Genomic DNA, 20,243 nt, shown 5'->3' on the forward strand with positions numbered 1-20,243 from the left:
TGTTGTTTTTTTTTACTGTTCCTCACACCTTTGTGCTCTCCAGCGCTCCGGAGTAAGGGACAGAGACACTGTTATGAGTGCCAAAGTGAATATGGAGGCTCCACCCAAAGAACCCGACCGCACCTCTCTGGACCCAACAACCTCCTCATCCCCAAGCGAGGCCGTCCTCATCTGTGGGAGTGATGGTGTGGCCAAGAAGGCTCGTCCTCAACCCCAAACCACCACCGCTTTCCTCCTACCAGGTGGGCACAGGTCTGAGGGTGGCAGTGAGGGCACATGGGTGTACAGAGGCCCCTCTTTAAGTCTAGGTAACACATACAAGCGTATTAGTAAAAATAAGACATGAGCCTGACCTCCTTTAACTGAGGATCCCTTTGAAAAGAGAGCGTAAGCATCGGAACGCCTTGGTAACTGATCTCTAACTGTATTACTTAATATTCACATAAAGATGCTTTATTGATGTGAAAATGCAACATATATATATATATATATATATATATATATATATCTACCACATTTAAAGGGGACACATTACGCTCATTTTCAGGTTCATAGTTGTGTTTTGGTTTTCTACTCAAACATGTTTACATGCTTTAATGTTCAAAAAACACTTTATTTTTCTCAAACTGCCTTTCTGAATATACCTGTATCCACCCCCTGTCTGAAATGCTCAGTTTTAGCGCCTGTCTCTTTAAATCCCACCTCTGAAAAAAGTCCAGTCTTCTCTGATTGGTCAGTGTATTTGGGTTTTCCACAAACGTGCTCTTGGTGTTTCTGCACCATCATTACAGCGAGAGAATGACTGTAATGGCACTGCAGCGGCACTTTCTCTCTATATAAAGTATAGTTGTGACATCAGTACTTTACACAAGTGCTGACAGCTCATTTAAAGGCACAGTTTCTGAATATGGGCTGTGCATTTCTCTTTGGAGCATTCTTATACTTTCATACAGCAGCTATGCCTAATTTATAATCAACCTTTTAACAATATGGGATGTTAAAAATGTATTGAAATATATGATAAGAAAATATAAGATACGCCTTTATTCATACCCATAGGGTGCAGCTATGATGTTTATGTCTTTCTACTAAGACTAACACAAAGACTATTTGCCTGATTAACATGGAGATAAAATGTTGAACTGAAACTAAAAGGGGAACGCCACTGATTTTACACATCAGCGTCTTTCCACAGTTGATCAGTCCACGTGAAATGCAACTGCACATGTGGGAAAAAAATGTTGTAGAAAGCTTTTTGTGGCTCAGAGAGAGCTGTGTCCTCAAGTTAAATTTCTTGTCTCTGCATCAGTTTGGGATAAAGTCTATACGTTGTGAAATTAAGAAAAATCTGGGGGTGTGGAGGGAGAAAAAAGTGATCTTACAAGACCTCTCTAGCTGCACGAGGGTACATCAGCCACTACAAGCATAACACAACCACATCTCTGAGTAAACTGTTGGCAGTTGCATTGTGTGTAATGTAGGTTTTGTCAAAGAAGAGGGATGAAATAAAGAGAATTTCACACAAGTGTAATGCAAAATCTATGGAGGACCTTTTTAAACTATTGGATGTAGCTGAAGAGACACTGCTCTCTCAACTAAGTTGGACTTTTTGTTGCAACAGGTAAATTGCTTTTCTTTTAAGGTTTCTTTAAGATAAAAGAGAAAACCAAATGATGCAATAAATTAAAACATCATGTGGTAAGCAGATTGTGCTCTCTTGGGTGGGCTCAGGCAGAAGGTTAATGAATTTGAATGGTGCCTCTCTCTAGCTCCTGCTGCCAGCCATCAGAAGCTGGAGGTGACTCCAGCTGTTGCTATGGGAGACCCAGGTAAAGGAGGCCGGGCCAATGAGACGGCCACACCCACTCTGACAGCACAGATGGGCGGGGCTTGTAGCATCGTACACGTCCTGGAGTGGAAGGAGGGGATGGCCATCCTGCCCAGCAGCAACCTCAAGGTAAAGTGACATTTCTGGCTTTAAAACAATATTTTGTTCTTCATGATGTAGCTGCCCAACAAGATATTGTTCGCTCACATCAACATCAACTTCAGGGAGGATTTCAAGTTGTTTTCACTGGCTTGTTTTCTCCTTCAGGAGCTTATAGATTGTCCTGGTGGCTCACTTGGTAAAGTCTGATTGATCTTATTCCCACAGCAGTTAGAATAACTTGCATCAATGGGAAACTCCATTCACAAGAGGAGGTTGACAGTGAATGAGGTGTCAAGAAACAGACAAACATTCATAAAAAGGTGAAAAGCATGGGTTGGTGGGCACTCCAAATTTGCACAAGCACTAAATAATTTAGTTTTTTTTATGTAAGGCCCCTTAAAACAATGTCACTGCCGATTGTTTTTATGTATGAATCTTCCACCTAGACTGTGATGTATAAATATGAAATAGACACAGTAAAAAATACCCTGTACCGGGTAGTATTACGTCTCGGTTTTAAACGTGGGCAAGGGTTTTTTGTTTACTTGGCTATCAGCTTGCAACTCTAATATAAAAGCAAAAATCCCAGCTGTGAACTAAACAATGAGAGCATTATTGCTGATTCGTGATGATCAAATCCCAGTTCAATTACCAGATACCAGGTATCTTCTAGTTAAACAAAATGTGATAAATGTTTTTTGTCACATTAAAAAGGGAACAGGTTAGGGACATGGAAACAAAACAGGCAGAAATAGACAGAAAAATTAGTTTTGAGGAGAAACAGGGTTTAAAAGACAAATCATCATCACAAAACAACAAGACACATTTTAACAGATGGATCCGTGGATGTGTGTGTGTGCTCGAATTGTGTGTGTTATAGTTCTGTGTGAGTGACGTAGGAACACTGAGCACACTGATCACCCCAGGGACCACCAGCAGCACCACTGAACCAGCAGCCGGGACTTCTGGGAGATGTGCTGACGCAGAAAGTGCTCCAGCAGACAAGCCAGGTAGAGTCATCATGGTTACATAAGGCTGTAGTAACGTCAGCGACTGAACTCAAAATACTGCAGTTTATTGCCAGTTTAAATGCCTGACACAAATTTAAATACCTCAAATTATTTCTAAGCCTTGGCTTTGGTTGTATCACATCTGCTAATTAAAGCATGCATTTGATCAATAAAGCTTTTGTGTGACGGGAATAAAAGACCCCAGTGTTTCTGCTGCTGATGCAGGTGTCATGCTAGTTAAGGACTGTTCCTTTCTATACAAGGCTGCACTGTTATCCAAAGTGTTTCAGTGTTCCCTTTTCAATGAATACTTGAGCAATAATTGCATCAGCTGCAGCAGAGCTTCTCTTGACAAGTGAGGAGAGTGCAGCTGAAGGTTTATGTTTAAAATATCAAGCAGACATCACTCACAGGTTTAGAAAAATCCTGCTGAAAGTGTGTAAAAGTAATCAAAGACTTCTGGGAAGAGCCCAAAATAATAGGTATTGTGCAGTAACAGCACCCACATGAATTCAATAAAGGAAATACAAATTCATCAAGACAGGAGATCAGCAGATTTTTTATATTTTAGGGTCTTCACCCTTAACCCTTAATAGGGCACTCATTGAAATACTTGCAAATTCCAAATTTCAACCCTAGAGAATATTGGAGGATATTACATACTGCCAGAATGTGTAAAAAAAAACACACGGACCCGGGGGATGGGGGTAATATTTTGAGAAAAAAGTTTACCAGATTAAAGTGGTAAATCTACGAGAAAAAATGCGCAGATTTATGAGATTTAAAGTGGTGAATCTGCGAGAAAAACGTTTTTTTTTCCCCACATTTTTCTCTGCAAGTTTTTTGCGCAGATTTGCCACTTTAAATCTCTTAAATCTGTGGCTTTTTTCTTGTAGATTTGCCACTTTAATCTAGTAAATTTGCAACTTTTTTCTTGAAATATTACCTCCCCTCTTACTTGGCCCTAATATGCCGTCATAGCCAAGTTCTCCTTGTACAAGTCATTGAAGAATAACACGACTGTTACTTTCAGATTTTTTTTCAAAATTTTTCATTTTTACATTGGAGGTCAAGGTCAACAAAGTTAATATTATTATATTATTATCATACTGATTGGTCAGATGTCATGGTGTCACTGTCTGTGACGAAGCCTGATCTTTGCTTATCAGCTGGAAGAAATCCATGTGGTTCTACGACCTCACAGAAAGACAAGGGGACCTCATTTTGATATCCACTGAAGTTACCAAATATAGTTCTTCGCCCGATAAAGGGTTAATAACTTCACCCGTCTTTTAAATGCCAGATGTGTCGGCTCCGGTTGGCTCCGTGAGAGGAGCGGCTGTGGAGCCAGAGAGGCTGGTGCTGGTCAAACCTGATGTCCAGGTTGGACCGGGTCAACAGAACCATGATGTCAGAGCTCAGAGGATGTACGCAGAGGAGCTACGCAGAGAGCCGCTCACTGACAAGTATGTTGGTAACAGATGCTTCTCCTTCATCTTCACACATGCATCTACATTAAAGACTGTATAAGAGAAGTGGACAGAGCCTCCGGGCTTGAAAAGTGAAGCTAATGCTGAAGTGCCTTAAACCTGCATTCTTTCTAACGGCCTGTAGGGGGCAACTTCACCCGCCACAAAAAGAAGTCTATGGCCGTGTTTACACTTTGTGTTAAAATGCGTCTTGGGCGATCGGATCACAAGTGGTCAGCGCTAAATACTGTATTGTCTGTAAAGTGTATTGTGATCGGATCGTTCAAACCGCTTGCCGAGGTGGTCTAGGACACATTTGACCACATATATTTTGTCCCAGACAAGAACATAACAGGAAAATATCAAATCAATGCAGGCAGTGTGGTGGTCGTTTTGATGACAGAGCCTGAACTGTCGAACACAACAAGTTGCTAGTTACAAATGTTTATGTCCTGCTTATGTAATTCTACGATTCTACAAAGTTATTTAGCAGACGCTTATATCCTAAGTGACGTACATTTGAGATACAAATACAAAGATGTAGTCAAGAAACAAAGTTTGAGTCAAATAGGATGCAAGTGCTTTTAGGCAGTGTGATCAGTCAGTGCAAACATTTTCATGTTATAACATTATAACGTGAAATTATCATGTTAATTCATGATTATATATTTTCATGTTATAACGTGATATATAGTGTTAGCCCCTAGCCCGTATCAATCACATTGCAATTAAACAAATCAAATAAATGAATGATACACATTTTAGTTGGTCTCTCTCAACCGAGTTGGTCTTGGTCTTGGTAGCCCACTAACGCTAGTATGCTATCGTTCACCGCTCAACGTTAGCATGCTATGATCGGCCGATAACATTAGCATGCTATTGATCTGTCCAGATCTGTGCATCACTTTTAAGTGTCCTCTGGACATACTTCTGTTGTGTTGTGGTCTTTGCAGCGCGTTTTCTAAATGCTGCGCTTGTGTTGTCAAATTGATGATGTTTTCTCAATTTGCTTGTGTTTTGTGTATTTGCATGTGTTTTTTAAGTTGCAGCGATGTGAGGTCTCAGGGCCACCGTAGAGATGAGTAACTAATTGCAATTGGCCATACATGTAAATAAGTTTATCTAAAATCTTTCTTAACTAGCCTAATAAACACAGTTTAAATCGAGCGACTCAAGTTGTTCTTCTTATTCTTGTTATTGTCCGACGTAAGAAAATAGAAGTGGCGCAGGTAGTAACGAAATCTGACCACACAATCGGTCATCTGTCCACTTGTGATCCAATCGCCCGAAACGCATTATTAATTCCAAGTGTAAGCATGGTCTATAAGAAAATTACGGTACTTTTAATTTGATTTATTACCACAGTAAACATTTTCCTAATGAGTTTATGCTCTGAATGAAGTAGACATGTTGACATGCTGAAACTGTGCGTAAACAGACTACAATCAACGCGTTTAGACTCTGTTTCTGTTTCTGTCGTCTTCAGGAGGAGTGTCGGGGTAGAAAAGGTGCCAGCAGGCGGCAGGGTCTCCACCCTTAACCCCGATCACCTGAAACCCATGAGGAAGAGGAAGAGGAAGGAGTACCTGAGTCCCTCGGAGGAAGACTCTGACATCGAAGGCACGGTGGGACGGCAATAATATTTCCATTTATTATCCAGAGATAATTTGATGTTCTCGTGTCTGTTGAGTTCAGTCAGATGAACTTTATTTTGGCCGTTATTACTGAAAATATTTCAAGTGACGTAGTTTATGAAGGTCAAATCATTGAATGAGTCTTCCTATGTGTAATTTCTATGAAATGTTTTTTTAGGATGAGAAAATGGATGATTCTAAAGTAGACAACAGACACATCAGAGGAGGTTTGAATATATAAATATATTTTCGTTTAGTTGAAACATTTTACATCCTTTTTTGTGCTTCTTGAGTCATTTGTTTCATGTCTTTCTCCTCCCTTCCTCCTTTCTCTCTTACATACATATAATGCATGTCAGAATGACATATCCATGATGATATAATGCAATTCCATACAACAACACAGCAAATTCTGACTTAAAATCTTCCATTAAGTTGAATCAATGTCTCTCTGACACCATCAAGCAGTTGTTAGTTATTTTTTATAGTCATCTTGCAGTGAATTGCTGCTGAATTCATCCAGCTCCTGCATGTCTCTAATGCCATTTATCTTTCCCTGACCCTTAAGTACTTTTTTCTTTAATTATTTTCCCTGATAGAGGAAAGGAAGTGCCTTAAGATTTAAGAGTTTCACCTTGAACATGTGCATGAAATAACAGATTATCCACCATAAGCCTGGAGTCTGTTTCCTTCCCAACATCTTTTTTGTGTTTTATGCATTAAAATTATTTCCTTTCCCTTTGTCTTTGCCTAAATTAACCAGCTAATTTGTATTTTTTGGTGAAGCTGGAGACAGTAAGACAGAGCAGTGGACGTGGGCTCTGTATCTGGAAGAGACCAAATCTGTTGCTGCGCCCAATAAGCTTTTCCAAGAGGTATGTTTGAGTTTAATATGCAGACTGTATGGTGCTGTTTCAGGCTCATGGACACACTGGTTTACCCAGTGCGGCCATGATTTTTTACTACTCTTTTTTACTGTCAATGCAGCTCGACCGACAAATCGCAGAGACAAATCTTTTGCCCTCAGTATAAAAAGAGTGTGGCATTATCAAGGGAGGAAATGAGAAATGTAAATTTACCTGGGAGGAAAAGATTAATGCAGCTGAAGGGCGTTCATTAATATTCTGTTTCAGTGTGGGGTTGAGGGAGTTTCATCTTAAAGGTATTTCTCTAAGAGTCAAAACAGTTTTGCAACACAAGCTTTGTTTTGAAGATACTTTTTGACATTACACGTAGTATGAGAATGATAAAAACTCTGTAACTGACATTTTCTTTTGCATTATCCTGTTTATTTTCACTTAATTTTATTTATATGTGTACTAGAGGTGTGAATCAGCTGAGGCCCCACTATATGATTTTATCCTGATACTTCAGTCACGATATGATATTATTGCGATTTTAAGCATTCATGATATATTCGTGAGTATTGCGATACAATATATTTCGATTTAACTGTTTAACTGCATTTTTTGTCCCCAAAATTATATTCAGATTAAATTTAAATTGTTTTGTCAAATAAGAGAAAATTATCAGTCTATTCATTTCACTTCAGTCTTTTTATTCCTCCACAATGAGAGCCAAACCCACAGACTGACCAACAAAGTATTCAGTCAAACTTAACTGAACTGATATTAAGTCATGGACGACAACAATTGTAGCATTTTCTTACTTTCTTTCCTCAACTTTAAGCTTCACTGCTGTGATTTTTTTTTAATGAAATATATAGAAAAACCTAACTTTGCAGCGTTATTTCGTCAACTTCCTATCACGACATCCTGGCACACCTATAGATTCTTTAGATCTTCTAGTTTATATGATACCAGTATCTCCAGTATATTCCTAAAAGTGAGCCCGCTACGGCCTCCGAAATCGGCGAAAATACTGCCGGCCCGCCGGCCATCGGAACGCTGAATATCGATACTTGCCGGCCATGAATCGATATAATATTGCCACACAAAATATTGCGATACTTTGCTGTATTTAATTTTTTCCCCCACCTCTAATGTGTACTGAAGTATTTGCTTTTTCCCCATGCGTCCAGACACAGAGAGTGCCAACAGTAAAGAACGGCTTTAAGCAGGGGATGAAGCTGGAGGGCATCGACCCGCAGCATCCGTCCATGTACTTCGTCCTCACTGTGGCCGAGGTGAGCCAGACGTCCATTACCACGGTCGATGAATCTTAATAGCCGGGCTGATTATTAAGGATTAAAAATCATCGTTTGCTCACAGGCTGCTTTGCATTCAGGAGGAGTTCAGCGCCTGGTCGCCTTCACCAGCCTGCCTGTGTTTTTCCTCTGATTCTCGTGTCATCATGTAGGTCTGTGGTTACCGGCTGCGGCTTCATTTTGATGGCTACTCTGACTGCCACGACTTTTGGGTGAATGCCAACTCCCCCGACATCCACCCTGTAGGCTGGTGTGAGAGCACGGGACACAAACTGCACACTCCCAAAGGTCAGAGGTCACAGCGCTCTGGATAGGCCAAATAGAATCGAAAGAGAATAAAAAAAACCTGAACTTGATCTCACCTTTCACATGATAATTCTTTGGGAATAGTTAATTTCTTTACTACACTGCCTTAAGCTGTTTCCACAGATTGCTAATACAGTCCTTGAAAAAAATATTAGACCATTGTTTTCTTCAGTTACTTGTTCAATTCAATGCCTGTTACGACCAAAGGTACATTTTTTTGGATATATATAATGATAACAACAAAAATAGCTCATAAGAGTTTAATTTAAGAGCTGATATCTAGCTATTTTCCATGGTTTTTGATAATGATTTTGGTTATTATCAAGAAAACCATAGAAAATGGTTATATTAAACTCTTATGAGCTATTTTTGTTGTTATCAATATATATATCCAAAAAATGTACCTTTAGTTGTACCAGGCATTAAAATGAACAAGAAATTGAAGAAAACAAGGGTGGTCTATAATTTTATGACTGTACATTGCAATGAATAGCAAGGCCACAGTGAGCTCCTATAAAGATGGGATGTTTTATCATATATGAGTCATTTCATCCTCCCTCTGTCTCTCTGTTTTCCCTGTAGGCTGTAAAGAAGAGGAGTTCACCTGGACCAACTACCTGAGAATGACTAAAGCACAAGTGGCATCCAAAGAACTCTTTGCCAGTCCTGGGAGGGTAACTGCTACTATGTAATATACGGTAGTTGTGTTATCTAGCAGTGTGAATGGATGAGGTGAATGATTGAGAGTCAGGAAAACTCCAACACCAATGAGAAGCAATTGTGATAAAACTAGCTCTAATTTCAGACCAAAAGTGCCAAAAGTCAGGCCTATGCTTGTTTGGGTCAGTGGTGTGAAAACTATTCAGATCTGTTACTGAAGTAAAAGTACTAATAACACACTGTGAAGTGACTCCACTACAAGTAAAAGTCTTGCATTCAAAACTTACTGAAGTAAAAGTACAAAAGTATCAAAATGTACTTAAAGTATCAAAACTAAAAGTACTTGTGATACAGAATGACCCCACTCAGATTGTTTTATATATATTCTAATTATATAATTACATTATTTGTATTGATGCTTTTATGTAAGCAGCGTTTGAATTCTGTAAAGACAGGGCTCATTTAATTAGTGAATATACTGTTATAAAATTTAATTTAAAAAAGTCTAATCACTTTAAATCAATTATATGTTTTATATTTACTTTAACTGAAGAGTAACTAAACCTGGCAGCTAAATGTAGTGGAGTAAAAAGTACAATATTTGCCTCAAAATGTAGGTAAGTAGAAGTATAAAGGTACATTAAATGGAAATACTCAAGTAAAGTACCTCAAAATTGTACTAAATTACAGTACTTGAGTAAATGTACTTAGTTATTCTCCTCCACTGGTTTGGGTTGACTTAATTCTGCGAGCTCATGTTCAATGCTTGCAGCGTTCAAATTTCTGTATGTCAATGTTTAGCAGTCTGCCCCTTTTTTAATGATTGGTGAACTCATAAACAAATTAAGAAACAGTCAAACTGCACAATCATTTTTAAACCACCTCCTCATCATTTGTCAGCTTGTCCTCAGCTCTGTCTGTCTCTACCTCCTTATGTGCACTTACCAAAGTTATAATAGTTTTGTATTTTTCATTAGTTTTAGTTTTAATTTCGTTGTGTTTTTTTGTTTTTAAATTCAGTTAGTTTTAATTAGTTTTTAGAGTGAGTTTGCTAGTTTTAATTTGTTTTTTGGGTTGTTTTTTTAAATGCTTAGTTTTAGTTTAGTTTTTATTCGTTTTAGCTTTTTTGTAATGAGGTTTTTGTTGGGTGCAGATTCAAAAAGGTTACAAAAAATGTTGCCTTTATTTCCTTTGCCTTACCATCTCAGCCCCAATAAGGTTATTAACTCATAAAAAATAGATAGATGAAATTGATTTCATATCAACCAAAAGGTTTATGTATGAAAAAAGTTGACAAAGACAAAAAACCAAGGACATTTTCACTATAATTTTAGTAGGTTTTGTAACCACACAATACAGTTTCAGTTAGTAATCTTTTTTTTTTTTTATGTTGTTTTTTAAAAAATTTTAATCTTTATTTCAGTAAGGTTTCTTTATTTCATTTTCGTTAACTATAATAACCTTGGCGCTTACCACATAATTTCTAATATTTCTGCTTTCTGTCTAGGTTGATGTAAAGTGCAGTTTCGAGATAGGAATGAAGCTGGAGGCCGTCGACCGTATGAACCCCTCCCTCATCTGTGTAGCAACCGTCACCGACGTGGTGGACGACCGCTTCCTCGTTCATTTTGACAACTGGGACGACACATACGACTACTGGTAGGCCTCAGAAACACTGGGGATGTATGGGCTTTGGAAAAGGACTGAAGAAACAATATAGAAGAGATATGTTACTGAGTTACTATATAACATTGTTAAAATTGACAACAATCTCTAATTGGATCAGTAGATACATTCTTTTGTCAAATCCATTTTTTTCAGTTAGGGATTTTATCGTAGGTTAAGTCCTTCCTTTCTTTTAATGATTTGGTGAGGGTTATCCATGCATTTGTCTTCACTAGATTGGATTATTGTAATACCCTCCTTGTTGGTGTCTCTCAGATTTCCATATCACAACTCCATTTAGTCCAGAATGCGGCTGTTTGACTACTAACTGGAGCACTTAGGCGTGAGCACATTTCTGTGATTTTAAAGTCCCTAAACTTGCTCCCTGTATCTTTTAGGATTCATTTTAAGATTTTATTGTTCACCTTTAAAGCTCTTAATGGGTTGGCCCCCTCCTATCTGTCTAGTCTTCTGCACCCCTGTGTTTCCTCATGTTCATTGAGGTCTGTGGACAGATCACTCCTGACTGTCCTGAAAACAAGACTAAAGCAGAGAGGTGACAGAAGCCCACTAGTTAGTTCCCCTGGGCCTCTGTTCCCATACAGGTACTTTTGTAGCGGCTAACCAACGGAGTCCGAATGTGACAACAGACCGACACGGCAAGCAGTGTTGCCAACTTAGCGACTTCGTTGCTATATTTAGCGACTATTCAGACCCTTCTAGCGACTCTTCTTCAAAAACGCAACTCGGAAAAATCCAGCTACTTTTTCTGGTGTTATTGGAGACTCGTTCCTTCTCTTATTAACAAGCGGTGTACCAAATCACTCAATAATAAGCGGCCCAGTCCTCCTGCAGCAGTCTCTCCCAGCAGCAGTCAGCAGAGCAGGAGCTGTTAACCCCTCAGTGTCCAGTTTGCACCAGTCTGCAAATGAATCATGTATACTCGAAATTGCCACTCAATAGCGGCTCAGTAGCAGCTCAGAAGCGGCTCAGAAAATACCTACCCGAGGCAGGTACTTTCTGAGCCGCTAACCGGTGAAGTTGGGCGGATCTTGGATGGATCCTCTCTCCCAAGCGACGACCATAGCGGCTCACTAGAGGGAAAAGTACCTAATGGAAACGCGCCTAGAGCCTTTGCTGTTGTGGCCCCCAAACTCTGGAATGAGCTCCCCCTACAGATTAGACTGGCCCCTACACTGCTTGTTTTTAAATCTCTTGTTCTCCCTGGCCTCTGAAGTCTCTGTCTGATAGAGGGTTGCTTTGTGGTCTGAAATCTTGTGTTTTTAATCTGTGTTAACTGTCTGTATTCTGTATTTTGTAATTTAAAGTTTATTGTTGCACGGCGCTTTGGACTACACTGTTGTTTTTAAATTAGCTTTATAAATAAATTGGTATTGTATTGTATTGTTTTCTACATTGTTGCAGGTGTGATTCCAGCAGTCCGTACATTCACCCTATTGGCTGGTGCCAGGAGAGGGACCTCCCCCTAACACCACCCCAAGGTGACCAGTTTGTTCCCTGTTAGTTATTGATTTAATCATGTTCACAGTCATAAAACGGTTTGTTAATTTTGAAAACAACTCGACCCCCATATAGATGGACATACTTTTCAGAGGCCAACATTTCCATATTAAACATTCTTTTTAAAATTTGTCTTTTGTAATATTCAGTTTTTTGAGACACTGAATTTTAGGTCTTCTCTAAATGTAAACCATAATCATTATAATTAGAAGTAATTAAATCAATTTAGATGTGAAATGTTTCATTCTGTGTGTAATGGATCTATATAATGTGTTATTTCCACTTTTTGAATTGAAATACTGACATAAATAAACTTTTCTGTGATATTCTAATTTATTGAGATGCACCTGTACATGTATACATGAAATATGATTATTCCAAAGGATTCTTAGTACAAATAGGACAAATATATAGGGAATGCATTTTTATGTTCACTGACTGACTTATTTTTTGTTTTGTTGCACCAGATTACCCAGACCAGGCCCGTTTCTCCTGGCCTCAGTACCTGGAGGAGACCGGCTCTAAAGCGGTGGCCGCTGACGCCTTCAAAGTGGTGAGAACAAAAATAAATGTACTGCTTTTGATCCAATTCAAAGTATGAGATGAAAAGAACACACAGCTAACAGTAGTTACAGTATGGGCTGGCAGGAAACTGCAGCGACAGTGAAGGCAGAGAGAGTTGAGAGACAGAAAATGTCAGAGTAATTAAAAATAATGAGAAACATGGTTTGTTACAGTCCCAATCAATTACAGTGTAGCATGAGTGTCATTAGAGCCGACAGATCTTTAAGAGTGCTGCAGTGAGTACATTAGGCACAGTTTATGTAACTGATGCTAAGGCACATTTCCCTTCTCTCTCCCTTCAAATCCTGTTATCTCACTACTGTAAAATCTATAGTAAAAGGCATTATTTTGATAAGAAGTTTAAAAAAGCAATCAAAAAAATTATCTCAAAAGATTTCTTGATGAACTCTGCCCTTTTTATTTTAGGGTCCTATCCCACCGGTCACACACATACCCCGAGTTAACGAATAAAAAATCAATTGCATTATTTTTTTAATAGATGAGTCGACCAAATGTGACCTTTTGGATTAGGCAGATGTTAACAGCTTTACCTCTGGAAGAAATAACATAGTTATGGACAAAATATTAGACCACCCTTTTTCTTCAATTTCTTGTTCATTTTAATGCCTGGTACAACTAAAGGTACATTTGTTTGGACAACTATAATAATCAATATATTTGAAATGAACAACAAAAATAGCTCATAAGAGTTTAATTTGAGAGCTGATATCTAGCCATTTTCCATGGTTTTCTTGATAATGATTTTGATTATTATCAAGAAAACCATGGAAAATGTCTGGATACACAGACATTTTCTGGGTGACCCCAAACTTATTTATAGTATTTATATACCCCAAAAAACACAGCAATTAAATAGTAGAAATTATGTTCGCTGCAAGTAAAGCCAGGTAAAGTGAAGTAATGGTATGGAAAGTATGTATGACATGTTAGGCTGTTTAGTGGAAAGTATAAATTACTGTGTTTTCCAACTCTGCCTTTGCAGCGTGCGGCCCACAGCTTCCAGCCTCAGATGAAACTGGAGGCTGTGGACAAGAGAAGTCCTGGTCTGATCAGAGTGGCTACAGTGGAGGAAGTCGAGACTCATCGCATTAAAGTAATACTCCATGCATGTGTTTGTATGTGTGTGTGTACTGAATATCTGAGATTATGAAGGTTATGGTCTTGTATAGGATATTCCCGCTGGAATAAGATCTTACATGTATTGAGCTAAGCATGTTTGATAAGATAGTATTTAATGTTTGTATTTCTCCCTCAGGTCCATTATGACGGCTGGAGTCACGTCTATGATGAGTGGATGGACTCTGATCACCCTGACATCCACCCAGCAGGCTGGTGTGAGGCGACCAATCATCCGCTCAAAGTCCCCCCACGGGACGCCAAAACACAGCAGCCACATGGTAGCAACCAGCACTTCGGTCAAAACTGGAAGTTAACTTTCTTTCAATTCAAATCACAGTTATGCTTGATAGATTGACATTGAACTGGAGCAAAAAAAGGTGCAAACTGTATACAGAGCTGACTGTATACAGGAAAGATGCCGTGTGCCGCAAATGGTAAAAACCCACTGAGCATGATGCATATTCCAAATGAGCTGTACACATCTCCCAAGAATGCCCCCTAAAAGCTCAACATTATCAGCATCCCGCACGTCTTAATTGGAATATCCAAAGGTCAAACGGAATATTCCTTTTGTATGACTCATATCAAATTTGTAATAGTGTCACGTTGGAATAATAGTAGAATGTTAATGTGCATGTAAACATTAGGGAAAAAATCAATACAGCATAGTATCGCAATATTTTGCGTGGCAATGTTATATCGATTCATGGCCACCAAGTATCGATATTTAGCGTTCCGACAGCCATCGGGCCGTCAGTATTTTCAACATTTTCTTTTCTTTTCTTCTTTAGGAATATAATGGATATACTGGTATTATATGAAACAAGAAGATCTAATGAATCTATAGGCATCATGTGCATCAATATATCATGAAGTTCATCATCGGGAAGTTGTCTAAATAACGCTGCAAAGTTAGGCTCTTTTTATGTTTCATTCAAAAAAATTCAGAGCAGTGAAGCTTAAAGTTGAGGAAAGTTTGAGAAAATGCTGCAGTTGTTGTTGTCCATACATGTTTGATATCAGTTAAGTTCAGTTTGACTGAATACTTTGTTGGTCAGTCTGTGGGTTTGACTCTCATTGTGGAGAAATAAATAGACTGAAGTGAGATCAATAGACTAAGAATTTTCTCTTATTTGCCAAAACAATTCTTGATTGAATTTAATTTTGTGAACACAAAATGCAATTAAACAGTTAAATCACAATATATTGTGTTGCAATACTAACCATATCACAACATGCTAATAATAATATAAAATCGCAATAATATTGTATCGTGACTACAGTATCGGGATAAAATCGTATCGTGGGGCCTCTGGTGATTCACACCTCTAGTCATCGTCACAGTTTGCACTATAGATTCACCAACCACTTAAAACTATCCTGACATTGATTTTTATAAATTCCCCCATTTACTCTGTTGCTTTTTTATTGATTCACAGATAGGATATGATGTTTATATTTGTAATATATATATTTTTTGATGTTTTTCATTTAATTGCCTGCAGGTCTGTGAACATCAACTGAATGTGTGTGAGGTTTTATACGTGTGTATTTTTAAATGTGCAGGTGTGAGGGATCTTCCTGCTCTAGGCCAGTCCGCCTACCCCTCCTCTGTCCCCTGTAAACCCATCAGCCACCCCAGAGCCAACAAGTACAGCTTCCACAACAGGTCAGCCTAACTCAGCACCATCATGCAGGCTTTATTCACCTGAACACTCATTAAAATTGCACATTAATACCTGACATCCATTCTGAGCAAAAGAAAAATGTTTCGAAATCTTACGCCTCTGTCTTTGCAACAGGAAGTGTCCAACTCCTGGTTGTGACGGTTCAGGCCATGTGACCGGTCGTTTCACTGCCCATCACTGCATATCCGGCTGCCCATTGGCTGAACGAAACCAGGGCAGGCTGAAGGCTGAGCTGTCGGACTCGGAGGGGAAGAGGACCCTCTTCTTTGGCCAGAGGACCAAGAAGACCCATTACCGTGGCAGGTAAAGTGTGTGTGCATGTGTGTATATGCATGCATGTTTGCATTGGTTTAAAATACATGTTTTCTTTATTTTTAGGATTGGCCGACCTCCCAAATACAGGAAGAACCAGCAGAGAGACTACCAGAGTGAGTTCCTTTAATGCACTGTTGGCATCCTCCATTGATGAGAGGATTTTACTCTGCAGCTCCAGGGTGTCTGCCTGTCAAACCTGCAGCCTTATCCTGCTTTAAGGAGCTTATTATGGATTTCAGTGGAAATATTTCATGTCCCCTGCAGATGTAAATGTTGTCTCAGGCTCATATATGTCCCAAAAGGGAACACAATTTGCTCTGCAGTCAACTCATTTTTGGAAAATTTGACGTTAAAATGGCAAATGCAGGACAACTAACTGTTGGACATAAGTCACTGTTTTGACTTCTGTGAGCAGGATAAGCACAGGTGGAATTAATACTTTTACTGATGGTGAGTCTGACTATCTGAATCCAAGCATGTTTTTGTGTGTTTGTCCTCAGACATGTCCTCAGAGGGCGTGTATCCGTCTCTGTTCATGTCGGCTCTGAGCAGTCAGTCGGACAGGACTCTGTCTCTGTGCTGGGAGCAGCACTGTAAACTGCTGCCCGGCGTCCAGGGCATTCACGCCAGCCAGGTGGCTGCATGGAGTGTTGAGGAGGTGAGCAAATCATGTCACTTACCTACAGTCATGGAAAAAATTATTAGACCACCCTTTTTCTTCAATTTCTTGTTCATTTTAATGCCTGGTACAACTAAAGTTACATTTGTTTGGACAAATATAACGATAACAACAAAAATAGCTCATAAGAATTAATTTAAGAGCTGATATCTAGCCATTTTCCATGGTTTTCTTTAAAATGCTTTTGGTTATCATCAAGAAAACCATAAAAAGGCTAGATATCAGCTCTTAAATTGAACTCTTATGAGCTATTATAAGATATATATTGTTTGTTATCATTATATTTGTCCAAACAAATGAACCTTTCGTTGTACCAGGCATTAAAATGAACAATAAACTGAAGCAAACAAGGGTGGTAATATTTTTTTCCACAACTGTACATACTGTATGTATTCTTTCTGGCTGCTTTGAATGTTTGAAACGTGATATATTTGTTCAACAGGTCTTCAGGTTTGTTCAGAATCTAATCGGCTGTGAAGAACAGGCTCGTCTCTTCAAAGAAGAGGTAAGACTTTCAAGTGGATACGAACAAAATGTGCCCCATACTACATCCTTCCATGAAGTTTTATAAAAATCTAGCTGGTAGTTTTTTTTCTTTTATCCTGCTGACAAACAGTCAAACAAACAGAGCTGAAAAAACTGCTTGGTGAAGGTAACAACAATCTGAAAATGATCTTTCAGCTGACAGTATCTGCTTGTTATGAGCTCTACCATAACAGTCATACTGATTCCGCAACGGTGTAATATTGACGTCCCCAGTATGAATTCAAGAGGAGACGGTAGTGTGTGTAACAAAACAGCAGTAGTATGTGAACAATAAGCGACGGCAGCAGCAAGTGCATTCAAAACAATGATGGCGTTTCTCACTGTAGAGATTCTACAAACTCAAGCAAAGTTGTTTTGCTTTTTTAACATGATTCGATTACTGTCGAACTCAAGTGAGAGGCGTGTTTCTGATGATACGTCCAGTGGTGGAATGTAACTAAATACATTTAGTTAACAACTCTGAGGTGCTTCTACTTTGCTTGAGTAACTTTATACTTGTACTCCACGACATTTTGAGGCAAATATTGAACTTCTTACTCCATTACATTTAGCTGACAGCCTTAGTTACTTTTCAGGTCAAGATTTAGCCCGAAAAGCTTGATTAATTTAGAACAATTTAACTTTTTAATTTTTTTTTTAAATAAAACCTCATAACAGTATATTAAGTATTTAAAATGAGCCCTACCTTGAGAAAATTAAAATTAAATCACTGCCTACATAAATGTATCAATAATAATAATCTAATTATATATTTGGAATACATAAAACAATCTTGGTGGGTCATTCTCCATAACAAGTACTTTTACTTTTGATACTTTAAGCACATTTTGATACTTTTGTACTTTAACTGAAGTAAGTTTTGAATGCAGAACTTTTACTTGGAGTGTAGTAATTTCAAATCAATTTTATTTTTTATTTATATCGCCCAAAATCACAAATCACAGATTTGCCTCAAAGGGCTTTACAGACTGTATATGGTAGGACATCCTCTGTCCTTAGACCCTCACATCGGCCAGGGAAAAACTCCTCAAAAACCCTGTTAACAGGGAAAAAAGAAGAAGAAACTTCAGGGAGAACGACAGAGGAGGGATCCATCTCCCAGGATGGACAGACGTGCAATAGATGTTGTTGTACAGGACAGATCAACAGAGTAGAATAGAGTAGATAGAGGTTGAAGGAGGAGAGGGAGGGAGGATAGAGAGAGACGGTTGAGAGAGAGACAGAGAGGAGCAGGAGTTCTGGGAGGGGCACAGCAGCAGCACAGAAACACCGGAAGTGACACAATACGCTCACCTCAGCACGTCCTCTATGGCGGTTCACAGTGTGGTATTAGTACTTTTACTCAAGTAAGGGATCTGAATACTTTTTCCACCACTGAATAGGATCGTTTTCTTTTTTATTACCTGGTGTTGCTCATGGTGTTGGTGTTTCCGTCCTGCCGGTTCTGCAGGTTCACATCGATCCCGCCTCGTACAGTCTCACCAATTTTAACACCTCTGTTACTACCTCTGAAGGCGGCACAGAGTCGGGATCACCTGGTCCTCCCGTTAGGCCTCTGTGACTGAAGGCGAAACTTTGGGGTGTAAATATCGTGGCTTGAAATGGCTGAAAGGGGCCACTGTTTCCTCTTTGCTGATGATGCTCTCCTTTTTTTTTGCATGTCATCATGATTTTGTACTGTTGTTATCACATCATTATGTGGTGTTTGTAACAGTTTGATAACTTGCCAGTGTTGAAAAGTACTCAAAGAATAGTGTTAGAAATGACCATCAAGCCAAATAATTTTATTATAAATGTATTTCTGTTTTGTCCATTCCCCGTCTGATGAGTGCCCACGGCAACCCTTTCTTGACCTGTCACCTCCACATCCAGTTACATCACCAACCTTTGTGTCTGCATCCCTCCAGATGATCGACGGGGAGGCCTTCCTGCTGCTCACCCAGACCGACATTGTGAAAATCATGAGCATCAAGCTCGGCCCCGCCCTCAAGATCTCCAACGCCATTCTCATGTTCAAGAGCACAGACGAGGTACTCAAGTGATCCCGCCCCTCTCCTGACCAGGGGCGTCAGGCCGCCACTTATCATGTGCCAAATTCATTTTGTTGCAGGGAAAAAGACCCTGGACCCTTTTTCATGTGTTTGGTGTCCTGTACCCATCAGAGAGGGGGGGAGGGGGGAGGGGGGAGGTCTGATCAGGGTTAATAAAGGAGAGGTTGGAAGAAGAAGAAGAGAAATAAAGAAATACAGATATTTTTTTGGAGAATTGTTATAAAGCTGATGGATAAATTGGTGTGGGGGAGGCTGATGAAGGTGAGGTGGAACATCAGTTTGGTGGTTTTCATAATATTACCACCCAAACCTCACTGGCAGAGTTTCACATCAGTTACACATCTGCCAGGTATGTATATTTCCAACCAACTGTTTTTAATGCTGAGGTGGACAAGTGGCCAAAAAGAGGAGTTAAATGCAGTAGATGAAGCTAGTCAGTGAGGCTGTTACAAGCCTCACGTTTTGTGCAATAAAAAAGTCAAGACAGAAGTACTGTATTAGGTAACGCTTGATATTACAGCTCCTTTATGTGATAAAATAAAGAGTCAATATATATAAGCTGCTGTGTTCACTTAAAACAGAGAGAACACCTTTTCTCAGTTTCCCGCTCACACTGAAGTCATTAAACTACTTTCTCACTGCACCCTTAATGTGAAAACTTGAGTGATACAGGAGCTGTAATAAGAAATGCTACCCTCTTATATAGAATCTGAGTCAAAGAACAGAAGCAACAATGTTTTGAGTTTTTATATCTATATGCAAAAGATCTTAAATTATTATTTTTTTGGAATCAATGAAAGTGAAACTTTGCATTGGAATTTTAGCACAACTGTGAAAACTTAAAAAAGATTTTACACAATGATGTTCCCACACTTGGTCACTAGAGAGTGCAGAAATC

General features: G+C 39.1%; 1 protein-coding gene across 2 annotated transcripts; it reads left to right on the forward strand.

The window, feature by feature from the left end:
- The first annotated feature begins 51 nt into the window (after nt 1–51).
- Nucleotides 52–19,492, forward strand: l3mbtl1 (L3MBTL histone methyl-lysine binding protein 1). 2 transcript variants are annotated; one of them, XM_059334048.1, is made up of 21 exons: nt 52–242; nt 1,770–1,957; nt 2,811–2,940; nt 4,244–4,406; nt 5,896–6,034; nt 6,222–6,270; nt 6,830–6,918; nt 8,085–8,189; nt 8,363–8,498; nt 9,099–9,190; nt 10,684–10,835; nt 12,267–12,343; nt 12,830–12,915; nt 13,930–14,040; nt 14,203–14,371; nt 15,633–15,735; nt 15,869–16,057; nt 16,133–16,182; nt 16,570–16,727; nt 17,191–17,253; nt 19,202–19,492. In XM_059334048.1, exons 1-21 carry the CDS (start codon nt 74–76, stop codon nt 19,334–19,336), a joined length of 2,553 nt encoding a protein of 850 aa, XP_059190031.1. In that variant the 5' UTR covers nt 52–73; the 3' UTR covers nt 19,337–19,492. The 2 variants fall into 2 exon arrangements, with proteins under 2 accessions (XP_059190031.1, XP_059190032.1); XM_059334049.1 differs by having other exon boundaries at nt 14,203–14,344.
- Nucleotides 19,493–20,243: the final 751 nt, after the last annotated feature.

This window comes from Centropristis striata, chromosome 5, assembly GCF_030273125.1.
Source record: "Centropristis striata isolate RG_2023a ecotype Rhode Island chromosome 5, C.striata_1.0, whole genome shotgun sequence".
NCBI lineage: Eukaryota > Metazoa > Chordata > Actinopteri > Perciformes > Serranidae > Centropristis > Centropristis striata.

Excerpts from the sequence above, each read along its gene's own strand:
- l3mbtl1 (XM_059334048.1), top strand. The coding sequence starts at position 74 with ATGAGTGCCAAAGTGAATATGGAGGCTCCACCCAAAGAACCCGACCGC. Across the intron at positions 8,190-8,362 it reads TCGTCCTCACTGTGGCCGAG|GTCTGTGGTTACCGGCTGCG; the intron begins GTGAGCCAGACG and ends GTCATCATGTAG. Across the intron at positions 12,344-12,829 it reads CCCCCTAACACCACCCCAAG|ATTACCCAGACCAGGCCCGT; the intron begins GTGACCAGTTTG and ends TTGTTGCACCAG.